The 14,684-nt window shown below is 40.4% G+C and overlaps 1 protein-coding gene across 3 annotated transcripts in view; it reads left to right on the forward strand.

The window, feature by feature from the left end:
- The window catches only part of usp34.L (ubiquitin specific peptidase 34 L homeolog), a 139,206-nt gene that overhangs the window by 52,171 nt on the left and 72,351 nt on the right, over positions 1-14,684 (forward strand). For all 3 annotated transcript variants that reach the window (XM_018262841.2, XM_018262843.2, XM_018262844.2), the window contains exons 14-23: positions 946-1,562; positions 4,331-4,545; positions 6,192-6,307; positions 6,616-6,743; positions 10,725-10,814; positions 11,385-11,480; positions 11,938-12,020; positions 13,569-13,723; positions 13,801-13,914; positions 14,003-14,102. In XM_018262841.2, the coding sequence (XP_018118330.1) occupies positions 946-1,562; positions 4,331-4,545; positions 6,192-6,307; positions 6,616-6,743; positions 10,725-10,814; positions 11,385-11,480; positions 11,938-12,020; positions 13,569-13,723; positions 13,801-13,914; positions 14,003-14,102 (1,714 nt within the window). The remainder of the gene's footprint in view (positions 1-945; positions 1,563-4,330; positions 4,546-6,191; positions 6,308-6,615; positions 6,744-10,724; positions 10,815-11,384; positions 11,481-11,937; positions 12,021-13,568; positions 13,724-13,800; positions 13,915-14,002; positions 14,103-14,684) is intronic.

Here is a 14,684-nt window from a genome sequence, read left to right on the forward strand (position 1 = left end):
CGCAAGGTGTTGCAGTCTATCTTCCACTAAATCAGTTAAATTGGCTCGTCCCACCCTACTGTTTTTGGGACTGCTTTGTTAAGTCCCCATCGGTCCCTGTGTCCCCCTAAGACGACAGAGAAAACAGGATTTTTTGATACTCACCGTTAAATCTGTTTCTCTGTAGTCATAAGGGGGACACAGGGCTTCCCGCCCTAGGACGAGCCTTTGACCTGATGGTCGTGTCCAGGATAATCCCTGGCTTTCATTCTGTCATACATTATAGTTCAGTTATACTGGTTAAAAATTTTTTGGAACAAACTGAGTGTTTAGCACTGTGTGCGGGGTTAAGCCAAGCACGGCACGCCCCTTAATTAATTGTTACCAAGTGTCCTGCCTCCTGGAGGGTGGAGCTTAACCCCATCGGTCCCTGTGTCCCCCTTATGACTACAGAGAAACAGATTTAACGGTATCAAAAAATCCTGTTTTTTATTCAGCAACTCTCAAGTTTGCAGTTTCTGTTATCTGGTTGCTAGGGTCCAAATTAGCCTGGCAACAATGCATTGAGTTGAATAAGAGTTGTGAATAGGAGAGGCCTGAATAGAAAGGCTGATAATAAAAAGTAGCAATAACAATAAATTTGTAGCCTTATAGAGCATTTGTTTTTAGATGGGGACAGTGACCTCCATTTGAAAGCTGGAAAGAGTCAGAAGAAGAAGGCATGTAGTGTGAAAACAATAACAAATAAACAATGAAGACCAATTGAAAATTTGCTTAGAACTGGCTAGTCTATAACATTCTAAACATTAACTTGAACCACACTTTTAATTACATAACACCCTTAGACTTCTTGTCTCATGGGCAAATAAAAGCAGCACCAAACTGTTCATTAGGGATCACTACATTATACATATTTTTTGTGTTTTGAACAGTCGTTTCTAGCATTTATTTCTTACTTTTTCTAAGGAATCTATGCAAGGGAGCTCAGATGAAACAGCCAACAGTGGAGAAGATGCAAGCAGCGTGCCTGGAAGCAGTAGTGGGCACAGTGATGGGTCAAGCAATGAAGTAAATTCCAGCCATGCAAGTCAGTCTGCTGGTAGCCCAGGCAGTGAGATGCATTCTGAAGATATTGTTGATATGGAAGCACTAAAAGAAGACGATGAGGAAGATGAGCATTCCATTAACACTGCAAAAAACAGAGTTGTTGAACTTCAAAAAAGAAAGCTGGAATCTCAAGCAGGCATATGTTTAGGAGAGTCACAGGGTCCAGGAGAGAGAAACACAGCAAACAATGGGTCAGGCAAAGATTTAGCCTTTAATTCTGAATCAGTTCGTATTTTGGATGCCTGTTCACATCCGGAAGAATCTGAGCGTGATATGACAGGAGAAATAAGCACTGGCCATATACAGGGTTCCATTGATTCTTGCATTGCTCGATCTGGTGACTTCCTTGGAGAAGCCATTGGGAACGAACTCTTCAATTGCAGGCGATTTATTGGACCTCAACATCATCACCACCATCACCATCATCACCACCATCATCATCATCACCACCACCATCACCACCACCACCATGAAGGGTAAGTTATTTACTTGCATTTTCTGTAATAAACTTGGTTGATATTGAGTAGTAGAAAGCTGCATTCATTAAAATACTCTTTATAATTTTAATGTGAACTTTAAAGGGATACTGTCATAGGGAAAAAAATTCAGTAATAGTGCTGCTTCAGCACTCTGCACTGAAATCTGTTTCTCAAAAGAGCAAACATATTTTTTTATGTTTCATTTTGAAATCTAACATGGGGCTAGACATATTGTCAGTTTCCCAGCTGCCCCAGTCATATGACTTGTGCTCTGATCAACTTCCGTCACTCTTTACTGCTGTACTGCAAGTTGGAGTGATATCACTCCACCAGCAGCCTAACAACTGAACAATGGGACGGTAACCAGATAGCAGCTCCCTAACACAAGATAACAGTTGCCTGGTAGATCTAAGAACAGCACTCAATAGTAAAAAGTCCCACTGTGTTTTTTTAAATTATCTATCTTGTTCTGCCTGCATGCTGTCTGGTTATTGTCAGTGTCCCAACAATGAAAACATATTAACTGATACTTTTATTTTTTATCATTGTTTATTACGACCTATTCTTTTTAGGTCCTCTTCTGCTCATTGTGGCTTTCGATTTCTTGTTGGTTACTAGGCTTAGTATGCCTAAAAGTTGTAAAAAAAAAAAAAAAAAATTAAAAACCAAAAAAAAAAAAAAAAGAACAATTTCACATTATCTTAGAATACTGCTGTCTTCATCATCCTTGTGCTACTATTTTACCTCTTTTTATTATTGTTTATTTTAATAAATTAAAAGAGAACTAAACCCCTCTTTAGGCAAAAGTCCCCACTGCCCCCCCACCCTGCCTCCCCCCTGCACAACAGATTATGTGTCCCCTCTATGAATACTGACCCGCACACGTAGAGCTCATGGTCACCATCTTCATTGCTTCGGTATACTTCGTGAAGTGAGTGGTGTATCGGTGCATTCGCTGTTGGAGCAATCTCCCGGTTCGTTACAACTGCGCATGCGCCGAGACGGAAATTGCAGAAGGGAAGGAAGAAGACCCGAACATGCGCCGAAAGATGACGCCCGTGAGCTCCACTGCATTTACTCTGCATGTGCGGGTCAGTATTCCTAGAGGGGACTCATTATCTGCTGTAGCACTGTGCAGGGGGGAGGCAGGGAGGGTGGCCAGTGGGGACTTTTGCCTTAAGGGAGTATAGTTCTCCTTTAGGCACAATACAAAACTCTTATTCTAAAGGATTCTTTCAGGCTGACGTTTCTTAGGACCCCAGTGCTTCTATCATTATTGTCTGCTGAATCCTGCTTTGCTAATTGGTACAGTATAGTACAGCTCATCCATTGACTTCTCTTGAAGTTGGGTGAGAGTTTGAGATGACATGTTAGTACATGTAGGGCACATTATGACAGTCACATACTACTTTGTAGTACTTAATATCTGATTTTTATAGGAGTGAGTTGATCTGTACCAATGATCTGTTTTTGGTTTCTGTTGACCGTAATGATGTCAGCTTAACTCTGTTCTGTAATCAGCCAAACTGATTGATCATTACTAGGTGTGGGCCACTTTTCAGTCAGTCCACAGTGTGGTCGGTTAAAACAAAACAAAATTCTTGCAATAGATGACCACTATGTCAAAGGGCTCCTCTACTGACCTAGAACTTCATGGTGCAACACATCCTTGTAGTCTGACTGATAGGACTGAACCTTTATGGCAGAGACACACTCAGATTCGGGGGGATTTAGACGCCCAGCGTCAAATCTCCTCTTCTTCGGTGCGACTTATCTCCCCGAACTGCCTCCTGCCGGCTAGAATGTAAATCGCCGGCGGGGTGGCACAAGGAGCGCTTAATTTTCTGAAATTGCCCGAAGTTTCCTTGTGAGGCAACTGTGGACGCCTTTGGAAAACGAAGCACACCTATTGCCCGGCGATTTACATTCTATCCGGCGGGATACAGTTCGGGGAGATTAGTCACCCCGAAGAAGAGGAGATTTGAAGCTGGGCAACTAAATCTCCGCTAATCTGAACGTTTGTCTCTGCCCTTTTTTGGATTTTACCCATTCACATGGACACACACATTGTACTGGTTTCACTCAAATATCTTGATAGTCAGCCAATTTGTCTTTGACTTTACTACAACAACATTAGGCTTAAATATGTAATAAGCTCTTGTTTTTAAAAGGAACAGTAACATCAAAAAAAGTGTTTTATGCAGTGCTGCCCTGTACTGGTAAAATTGGAGTGTTTGCTTCAAAAACACTACTATAGTTTATATAAATGAGCTGCTGTGTAGCAATGGGGGCAGCCATTCAAAGGAGAAAAGGCTCAGGTTACTCAGCAGATAAGCTCTGTAGAACATAATGTTATCTGTTATCCACTATTTAACCATGATCCATATGCAAATTAGGGGTGGGAAGGGGAAAACATTTTTAACTTCCTTGTTTTGTGACAAAAAGTCACACAATTTCACTCCCTGACCCTAATTTGCATAGGAAAATTAGGATTCAGATTTGGTTCGACCGGGCAGAAGAATTTCATCCGAATCCTGCTGAAAAAGGCCGAATCCTGGATTCGGTGCATCCCTACTCTCATTGTACCTGAACTATGTTTGTAGCTGCATTCAACTTATGTAAATGGATATTACAATTGTTTAAAAAGAATTTCATCTCTAGATGATAAAAGAAGCGGAACCCTTTTTTAGTTTATACATTGAAATAGTTGTGTTGTTTTTGGCAGTATTTTAATTGTCTTTTTCTGACTTTTCTGCCTTCTTAAGACACATGGGGGACGATATGTTGAGCGCAGACGATGTCAGCTGCAGTAGCTCACAAGTCAGTGCAAAATCAGAGAAAAACATGGCAGACTTTGATGGTGAGGAGTCTGGCTGCGAAGAGGAACTGGTACAGATCAATTCACACGCAGAGCTTACCTCTCATCTCCAGCAGCACCTTCCCAACCTGGCTTCTATTTACCATGAGCATCTGAGTCAAGGCAAGGCAATGTCTTTTATTTCATTCGAAAGACGAAATTATGTTTTTGTTTCTCACCTAGCAAGCACCTGGTTTAAGTTCAGTGTTATTAAAGGGATACTGTCATGGGAAAAAAAAAATTTTTTCAAAATGAATCAGTTAATAGTGCTGCTCCAGCAGAATTCTGCACTGAAATCCATTTCTCAAAAGAGCAAACAGATTTTTTTATATTCAATTTTGAAATCTGACATGGGGCTAGACATTTTGTCAATTTCCCAGCTGCCCCATGTCATGTGACTTGTGCTCTGATAAACTTCAATCACTCTTTACTGCTGTACTGCAAGTTGGAGTGATTATCACCCCCTCCCTTTTCCCCCAGCAGCCAAACAAAAGAACAATGGGAAGGTAACCAGATAACAGCTCCCTAACACAAGATAACAGCTGCCTGGTAGATCTAAGAACAACACTCAATCGTAAAAACCCATGTCCCACTGAGACTCCTTCAGTTACATTGAGAAGGAGAAACAGCAGCCTGCCAAAAAGCATTACTCTCCTGAAGTGCAGGCACAAGTCACATGACCAGGGGCAGCTGGGAAATTGACAAAATGTCTAGCCCCGTGTCAGATTTCAAAATTGAATATAAAAAAATCTGTTTGCTCTTTTGAGAAATGGATTTCAGTGCAGAATTCTGCTGGAGCAGCACTATTAACTGATTCATTTTGAAAAAAAAATTTTTTCCCATGACAGTATCCCTTTAAAGAAGCTAAAGTCACTGTCAGTTGTGGGATAGATTACCGAGATCTGTAATAATTGTTATGACCAGGAATGATACAGAAAACGATACCATTAAGAGCTGTAGGCAAGGCTGATCGCAAGTGACAAAAAAAAATCACTCCTCTTCTAATAACAAAAATTTTATTTAAGAAAAAAAACAAAACCCTCCAAATGCACCAATATATATAGCTAAGTATGTTTATTTATTAAGTATTATCTTTTAGATATTCTGCATGCTACAGAATAAAACCTCAATACTATACAGGTATGGGATCCTTTCTCTAAAAACCCGTTATCCAGAAAGCACAGAATTACGGAATAGCCGTCTCCCATAGACTTTATTATAATGAAATAATCCAAATTTTAAAAATTGTTTTCCGTTTTCTCTGTAATAAAAAAACAGTAACTTGTACTTGATCCCAACTAAGATATAATAAATCCAGCCTATTGGATTTATTTGATGTTTACATGATTTTCTAGTAGAGTTAAGGTATGAAGATCCAAATTACGCAAAAATCCATTATCCAGAAAACCGCCGGTCCCCAGCATTCTGGATAACGGATACCGTACCTGTACAAAGAAATATTAACCGCAACAACCCAAAATCTACCAATATACATAGTGATGAGCGAATCTGTCCCATTTTGGTTCACTGGAAATTTAGAGAAGCTAGCAAAGCTTTTTCCACTCCATAGCTACATATTTTTGTGGTGTCTTTTTTTACTGCACAACTAATTTTTTTTTTAGGTGCTCTTACAATTGTGACACTATAACAATAGGTGACACTATAACAATAATTCTGGGTAAGAGTAATGAATTCTTTTTTTTACAGGAATTATGTTCAATTAATGTGCTGCATAATTTGTTACTATCTATTTATTTTTTTCCCCCCAGGCCCTTCTGTACACAAGCACCAGTACAACAGCAATGCCATGGTTGATATTAACCTGGATAATGTTTGTAAGAAAGGCAATACACTGCTGTGGGATCTGGTCCAAGATGATGATGCGGTATGTCAGTATTGGGGCTTACTCCTATATGTGCTAAATCACATATTTTGATTGCTGTCCTTCATCCCTGAGGATCTGTATCTATAGGGACAGAGACCGACACTTAACACAGGAAATAGTCCTGTTTTATTTATTTTTTATTCAAATTTGATCTTCTTTCCCCTGAATACACACCTACAGGGATGAATATAATCAGTTAATATGCATAATATATGGTGAAATCAAACACTTGTAGGTACCTAACAGCGAAAGAAATAAAATAATAAAGGAACTCGGAGCTCGTAACCAACAATGGCTTTCTTTTGCAGATTCACCTCTCTGAAGGCTTAATAAACGAAGCTGAGAAGCTGCTCTGTTCTCTGGTTTGCTGGTTTACGGACAGGCAGATCAGAATGCGGTTCATTGAAGGCTGCTTGGAAAACCTTGCTAATAACAGGTCATTTTATTTTTTTATTGGTAGTTTTGCTGTTGCAGATTGAATGTTATTTGTAATATCATAGCAATTTATTATTTTATAATTGTATTAATATCATATTTCTAGCATATATGTCACCTATGGTGATGTGTGATTTGTGAACAGACTAATACTTTGTTTCTATGTATCATAGCAGCAGCAACGAATAGTCTGAGAAGAGAGAGAGAATACAATATTAGAAGTCATTGCTGCTGATTTCTGTTGCAGCCTCCTGCTAGAGGCTGCTTTGTATATTAACTTGGGGAAAGTGTATTACATAAATACTGACCTTGTACTGATGTTAGTAATTCTGTTTTACAAAACTGAGAATGATGACTCTTTATGCTGTATCCTGAATAGAGGGAGCAGAGCAGTTGTTTTTAGACTGGTTGTATATAAAACTATGGCAGCTAAAGAACCAAATAAATAAATAAAATGGGGAGGAAGGAAAAAAACAAATAGATTGGAAAAGCTGTTTTAATAAAACACAAACAAAACAAACAAAAAGTGCAAAAAAAATTGTGTTGGCCACAGCTTTTTTTTAATACATACAAAATACATCTTACGCCTGCTGCAGCCATTATGACTCAATTACCAATCAATCCCAGGGGTCTCCAGCAGCCAGACTGGGATCTAAGTAAGCTACAGATCCTTGACTGCATAACCTACCATATTTTTTCCTGGACTTTGCATGATTCCGCATCATAAAGTTTTTTTTTTAACTTTTTTTAAAATGTATTTATTGTTCCTTCAGCCATGGCCAAGCTCCGTTTAAGGACCTACAGGTGGCCCATACAATAGGGGAATACAGATTTCTTGTGAAATATACCCATGTTGATATTGCCTTGTATTCCTCTGTTGTCTCAAGGGGGGCACAGGGAATGAATGGGGTTAAGCTCAACCCGATAGGAGACAGGACACTTAGAATTTATGAAGGGGGAGTGCCAGGTGCTCTGGCTTAACCCCACACTAAACCAATCACATCAGTTTTTAAGTGTCCTGCTTCATAGGATGGATCTTCATCTGCTCAGAGGATTTTTGTCAGACTGAACCGACATATGGGGTGTTATCAGTTGCAGGGTTACCAGCCTCCCTTAGATACACCTCCTTCGTGGGACATCCCACCAGAGTCATACTCTAGCCATTAGGCTACATCGACTAACTCAGACATCCCTGCAACCCGTACAGGGAAAGGCAGATGGTCTGGTCGGTGAGGAGGGACAAGCACTATCTATAGCAGCTTGTCGAACTTTATGGCTGAAGAATTGGACAGCTGACACTAGTTCAAAGAAGTCCTTAACTTCGCTCCCCTTTAAGGAACAACGTCTGTTTGGGGAAGAACTTGAAAACATTATCTCCCAGGCCACAACGGGAAAAAGCTAATTTCTTTCTAAATCAAAAAACAGATCCTATACATCATCCAGACGAGGAAAAAATTTTCGAGGCCAATCTGGTCAATTTACAACTTCTTGCTTGCACACCCACAGACCCACAATTCACCTGGCAATGAAAGTACTGGTAATTGATGGTGTCCTCCATCGAGACGGTACCATTTGCGCAGATACATCTACGCCCACTCCAAGCCAACATTCTAGCTGGATGGAAGGGAGCACCCCTATCGCAGAGAATGACACTACTACCCTCGACAAAGGAGTCTATTCTCTGGTGGCTCAGGCCGAACATTCTATCTGCAGGTCAATCCTGGGTGATGCCGAATAGGACAGTGATAATGACTGACGCAAGTCTACAAGGTTGGGGCGCAACGTGGAACAATCTGTCTGTACAGGGTCTATGGTCTCCAGGGGAGTCCAAACTATCAATAAACATTCTGGAACTACTGGCTACATCCAGAACCAATCGCAAACTGACAACCTTCATCGCCCGTTCGTGTAGGAGGGGATGCCATGACACAGTGTTGGCAGTTTGACCTCACCTACGTCTTCCTGCCACTCCAAATGTTGAATCGGGTTCTAAAGAAGATCAGGCTATCCCATATCACGGTAATCATGATAGCACCCTATTGGCCCAGGAGAACATGGTTCTCGGATCTTCAAAAGATGTCCATAGCACAACCAATTCGACTAGCTCCTAGAGACGATCTTCTGTGTCAGGGTCCCATAGCCCACCACAACCCAGGCCTCTTCGCTTTGATGGGATGGCTGTTGAGGCAGGCATCTGGAGGTGAAAGAGGATATCGGAGGATTTCATCACGACGATGTTAAAGTCACGGAAGCTTACATCATCTAAAGCGTATAACAGAGTCTGGCGCAGTTACTGGAATTGGTGCAGAGAGACATACCCAACCACCCTTACCTCCTGGAATGCAACATTCCTAGGGTACTATCCTTTCTTCAGTGAGCTTAGCGAAGGTTCAGGTATCAGCACTGTCGGTACTGCTTCAGTCACGTCTAGCCATGGAGGACCCTGTCCGCACTTTCCTACAGGGCATGGCACATGTTGCTCCTACATTTCATCCACCAACCCCAGGATGGGATTTAAACATCATTCTGGTAGCTCTTCTGGACACTCCCTTCGAGCCCTTAGGGACAATTAATGGCTAACTCGGAAGGTAGCGTTTCTAGTGGCAATTTCATCAGCCAGACGTGTATAGGAACTTAGCGCCTTATCCCGCAACCCCCCATTCCTAGTTTTCCACAGGGACTAAGCAGTGCTGCGCACAGTTCCATCATTTCTTCTGAAGGTGGTATCATCTTTTCACATAAATCAAGAGATTCTGGTGCCACCACTGTGTCCAGAGCCCAAGAACAATAAAGAACGAAGACTGCACAACCTGGATGTGGTCAGAGTACTTCGTTGGTACCTGGAATGTTCCAAACTCTTCAGGCATTCTCAGTCTCTGGTCCTGCTACCTACTGAGGATAGGCGAGGCATGCCGGCCTCTGAAGCTTCGATTGCACAATCGCTAAAGGAGACCATCAGGCAAGCCTACATATCCAAAGGAAAGTCACCACCAGAGGCTATTCAAGCTCACTCTATGAGATCGGTAGGAGCCTCCTGGTTGTGGTGCAATGCGGCATCCTTGGATCCCTGGTCTTCAGTCCATACATTCATGAAATTCTCTTCGGCTGAGGCCTCTTTCGACTGTAAGGTCTTGCACACAGTTGTGCAGTAACGTGTCATAATTCTTGCTCCCACCCTGCTGTACTTTGGCTGCTTTAAGTCCCCCGTTCATTCCCCGTGTCCCCTTTGAGACTTACGAGAAAACAGGATTTTTTGATGCTCACCGTTAAATCTGTTTCTCTGTAGTCGATAAGGGGGACACAGGGCTTCCTTCCCTATAATGAGTTGACCATGTTGGTCTGCAAGGAAAAGGTTTTCCTGGTTTACCAGTTCTGCAAGTTACATGTTTTATTTTATTTCAGCAGTCTCTTTGGTACAAACTTATGTGATTGGTTTAGTGTGGGGTTAAGCCAGAGCACCTGGCATGCCCCATTCATTAATTCTAAGTGTCCTGCCTCCTAGAGGGTGGTGCTTAACCCCATCCGTTCCCTGTGTCCCCCTTATACAGAGAAACAGATTTAACAATGACTATCAAAAAATCCTGTTTTCGTTATGCCCTCCAGTATTTAATTCCCCTTGTAGAGGGGAGCAGTACTAGAAGTCTCAGAGGGTCTGAATATTGGAAACTTTTGAAAGCAATATTTTGAAGAAGAATATTTCGAAAGCAAGAACCTTTAAACCAGTGTATACAAATTGATTACATGAACCTGTCCCATTATTTAGTCACCAGCTATACTTTTCTAAAATGTGAGATACTGAATGATATAATGATATCCAATAACCCATAGCATTTAATCAATAGTCACCATGTACTGGTCTGTCGGTCTTAATAATTAAAACAAACATCTGAGCAAGTGTAGACCTGTTCAGTAGATTCAACGTGGAAGGTCTTGTTTCCATGCTCATGCTGTGTTGTACTGATTATTTTTTTTCCCCCCTCAGATCTGTTGTTGTATCCCTCCGACTTCTTCCCAAGTTATTTGGAACCTTTCAACAGTTTGGAAGTAGTTATGATACCCACTGGATAACAATGTATGTTGTATTTTAATTTTGCCTTTAATGTGTGCAAAATATAACATTCTAAAAATAGTGAATACTTTCATTTTTTTTACATTCTTCAGTAAATGCTCCAGGTGTTTTATAGAAATGTATAGTCACATTGATATAAAATGGAATCCCAAATTCCTTATGATAGCAGTTCATTTCATGCAAAACTACTACATAATTTAGAACCATTTGGAGATGTCTGTAAAATATTATTTAAGTAATTTGCTGTGCTTCAATTGTCTCTCATTTATTTTCTCATGTCTCGATGGTCATTCACGTGGCAATGAGTCTCAATAGTTTGAAGTTTTGACTTCATTTTTGAGAGTGCTCTTGTGTTGACTAGGTCAACATATACAAAGCAATGAATATGTTAAATTGTTACTTGCAGGGCCCCCTTTTCCTCTTATATCAATTTATTTATGTATTGTTTATCAGTGTATACACCCATTTAGTGTACAGTACTGTGGAATATATTGGTACTTTATAAATATGTAGTAATAATAATACTTGCATGTGTTATGATGGAAATGTAATTGTCCAATCATTCTGTTTTAGGTGGGCAGAGAAGGAACTGAACATGATGAAACTCTTTTTTGATAACCTAGTACACTACATTCAGTCTATCAGAGATGGACAGCACAAGCATGCTCTGTATGTATATTTTGTGGAAATAGAAACAAAAAAGCAGCTGCGCTAATGATTTTCTAGATACCTCTGAATGTTTATTTTACTATGTGTTGTTTCTTCGTGACAATGAGCTAAACATTGGATTCCAGATGGAATCTCAGACTACTGTGGGCAGTATGTGTTTAATAAGGATAGTTTTCATCTTCGCACCAAGGTTTCCAGAGGTCTCTGGGAGTTGTAGATTGCCCTTGGTTTGTTCAAACATTATCACAACAGGTAAAAGTATATAACATTGTAAAAGGCCATAACCCATTTGCAGCCTACTGTGGGTAGTTAACTCCGAACTAAAGTGACTGGCACAGATGAATATCAAAAATCAAATTCCTTTCAGGGGGTGTTCGGTACTATACTTATTTTATCAGCTTTATTAGTATTGCTGTTCAGTGATGGTGTTTGATTTGTATGATTGTTTCTTTTGCAGGTACAGCCACAGTGCTGAAGTTCAAGTTCGTCTGCAGTTTTTAACTTGTGTTTTTTCCACACTGGGATCGCCAGATCATTTCAGTATGTATTCGGAATACTCCAGTGATATTTCCCATTACCTCATTTATAATATATGCACACAGTATTTTACCCACTCTCTGTGCCTTTTTCACAGACGGACTGTTTTCAATTGTATTTTATGACTGGTCTGTTGAAAATAGCAGAGGCGTAACAAGATTGTGTTGGGCCCCTCACAAGAAAGACTTTCGTAGAGACAGGCGCGCACAGCTGCTCCTGTCTGCCTGACAAACGCACCTCCCTCGCTGCAAGGCGGGAGTGCATCAATTAGAAGAAGAAAAAGAGTGGCAAGCAGGGGGATTTGAAAGCTATAGAGGAAGCAGGCCCCCTTTTCCCTGGGATCCCCACAATCTCTGGGTCTGCTTCCTCTATAGCAGTGATCCCCAACCAGTAGCTCGTGAGCAAAATGTTGCTCCCCAAACCTTTGGATGTTGCTGTGTAGGTGTTTTCTTTTAATTCCTGACTTGGAGGCAAGTTTTTATTGCATAAAAAACACATGTACTACTAAACAGAGCCTCCTGTAGGCTGTTAGTCCACAAAGGGGCTACCAATAGCCAACCACAGCCCATATTTGGCTCCATCCAGTAATCATTTTCATGCTTGTGTTGCTCCCCAACTCTTTTTACATCTGAATGTTGCTCATGGGTGAAAACGGTTGGGGATCCCTGCTCTATAATTACGCCAATTTTCCAAGCTATATTTCCCCACCCCACTAGTAGAGCGCAGAGAAGTTTTTGAGGGGACCAGTTAAGATAGTGTCTGCTTGATAATTTGCTACAAACCCTTAGCTTAGCTTCTCAACAGCTGCTCAGAGCCCACTGAGCATGTGAGTGTCGCAGACACTTTCCAAGATGGTGACCCCCCGCAACAAGTTTGAAGTCCTGGATCATTGCTGCTATTGAGAAGCTGAAACTAGGCTGGTGCAAGAAGTTCCCTATATAAAATATAGAATTTTTATTTTTTTTTCATTTCATGTTAAATCTCTTTTTATTAAGTTTTCAATATCAAAAAAAAAAAAAAGTATCAGGGGTACAGAAGATAAAGAAGGGGGGGGGTACAAAGAAAAAGACAAAAAGAAAGAAAAAGTTTTCCACATCTACAAGAAAATGTTTTTCAAAAATATTTAACAGGATATTACATAGGCCATTGTGTTACATGACAGATATGTATTTTTAGGGTTTAGTTCTCCTTTAATTTGAAAATGTCTACTGTTTTTTGATTCTAAAGGAAGCCTGACTTTAGAGCTAGTTTGGTTTAGCTTTGGGAAGAACACTTATTTCCTGTTCTAGAATTTCATGGGATTGTGGCTGATACAGTAATATTTTCATGTATTTGCAACCTTGTTATTATGAGCTATGGGGGAGTTTGAACAAATAGTAAATCTGGTGCCACAGCAGCTTTTAAAAATACCGGTTTGCTTACGTAATTCATCGATGCCGTGGGAGTTATTTGTGCAACATTTTGGCAGCCATAGATTTTCCCTGCGCTAAACAGAACCATTTGTTAATGATGTGTTTCTTAAATTCACACTCTCTTCCATTTCTTTTTTAGGGCTAAGTTTAGAACAGGTAGACATTCTTTGGCATTGCCTTGTGGAAGACACAGAGTGCTATGATGATGCTCTTCACTGGTTTTTAAACCAGGTCCGTAGCAAAGATCAGCATGCCATGGGAATGGAGACATACAAGCATCTTTTTTTAGAGAAGGTAATGACTTCAATTAATTTGTGCTTTAAACATTTCTGTCAACATTTCTGCTTATGCGTTTATCCTTTCGTCTTTAGATGCCTCAGTTAAAACCCGAAATCATTAGTATGACCGGTTTAAACCTTTTCCAGCATTTGTGCAATTTTGCTCGCCTTGCAACTAGTGCTTACGATGGTGGATCAAATTCTGAGGTAAAAGTTTATTTAAACAAAAAAAAAAAAAAAAATGATTGTAAAGCTCCGAGGATCCTATTATGTAACAAATTATATTTTCTTACAGCTGTGTGGCATGGATCAGTTTTGGGGCATTGCTTTAAGGGCGCATTCTGGAGATGTCAGTCGCGCAGCAATCCAGTATATCAACTCATATTACATTAACGGTAAGTTGTCTGTTCACAATAAAAATCATAAGCCTCTACAAAGTATCCGAAAACATTCATCACTTAAAGTAGAGCTAAATTTTAACTAAAGAAGTAGGTTAGAAATGTTGTACACTATGTTTTGGGCTTCTGTACCAGCCCAAAGGCAACCACAGCCCTTTAGCAATAAAGATCTGTCTCCAAAGATGCCCTAGTAGCTCCCCATCTTCTTTTCTGCTGATTCACTGCACATGCTCTGTGCTGCTGTCACTTACTGAGCTTAGGGACGACTCCCAATATACAGTACACATAGAATACAAATGTAACAATTTAAGGCGATTAGTCATTAATAAAGATAATTACTACATAGCAGCTCAGAAACCAGTGCAACTAGCATCATAATTTAATAATCAGCCCTGTAGCATCCGTTTATATTACAAGCCAATCTAATTTTCTGCTTGATAATTTGCTACAACCCCTAAGGTTAGCTTATTAACAGCTGGTCAGAACCCACTGACACTTTCCAAGATGGTGACCCTCTGTGACAAGTTTGAAGTCTTGGATCATTGCTGCTATTGACAAGCTGAAACGTTAGGCCGGTGC

The sequence above is a fragment of the Xenopus laevis genome, chromosome 5L, assembly GCF_017654675.1.
Source record: "Xenopus laevis strain J_2021 chromosome 5L, Xenopus_laevis_v10.1, whole genome shotgun sequence".
Classification (NCBI taxonomy): domain Eukaryota; kingdom Metazoa; phylum Chordata; class Amphibia; order Anura; family Pipidae; genus Xenopus; species Xenopus laevis.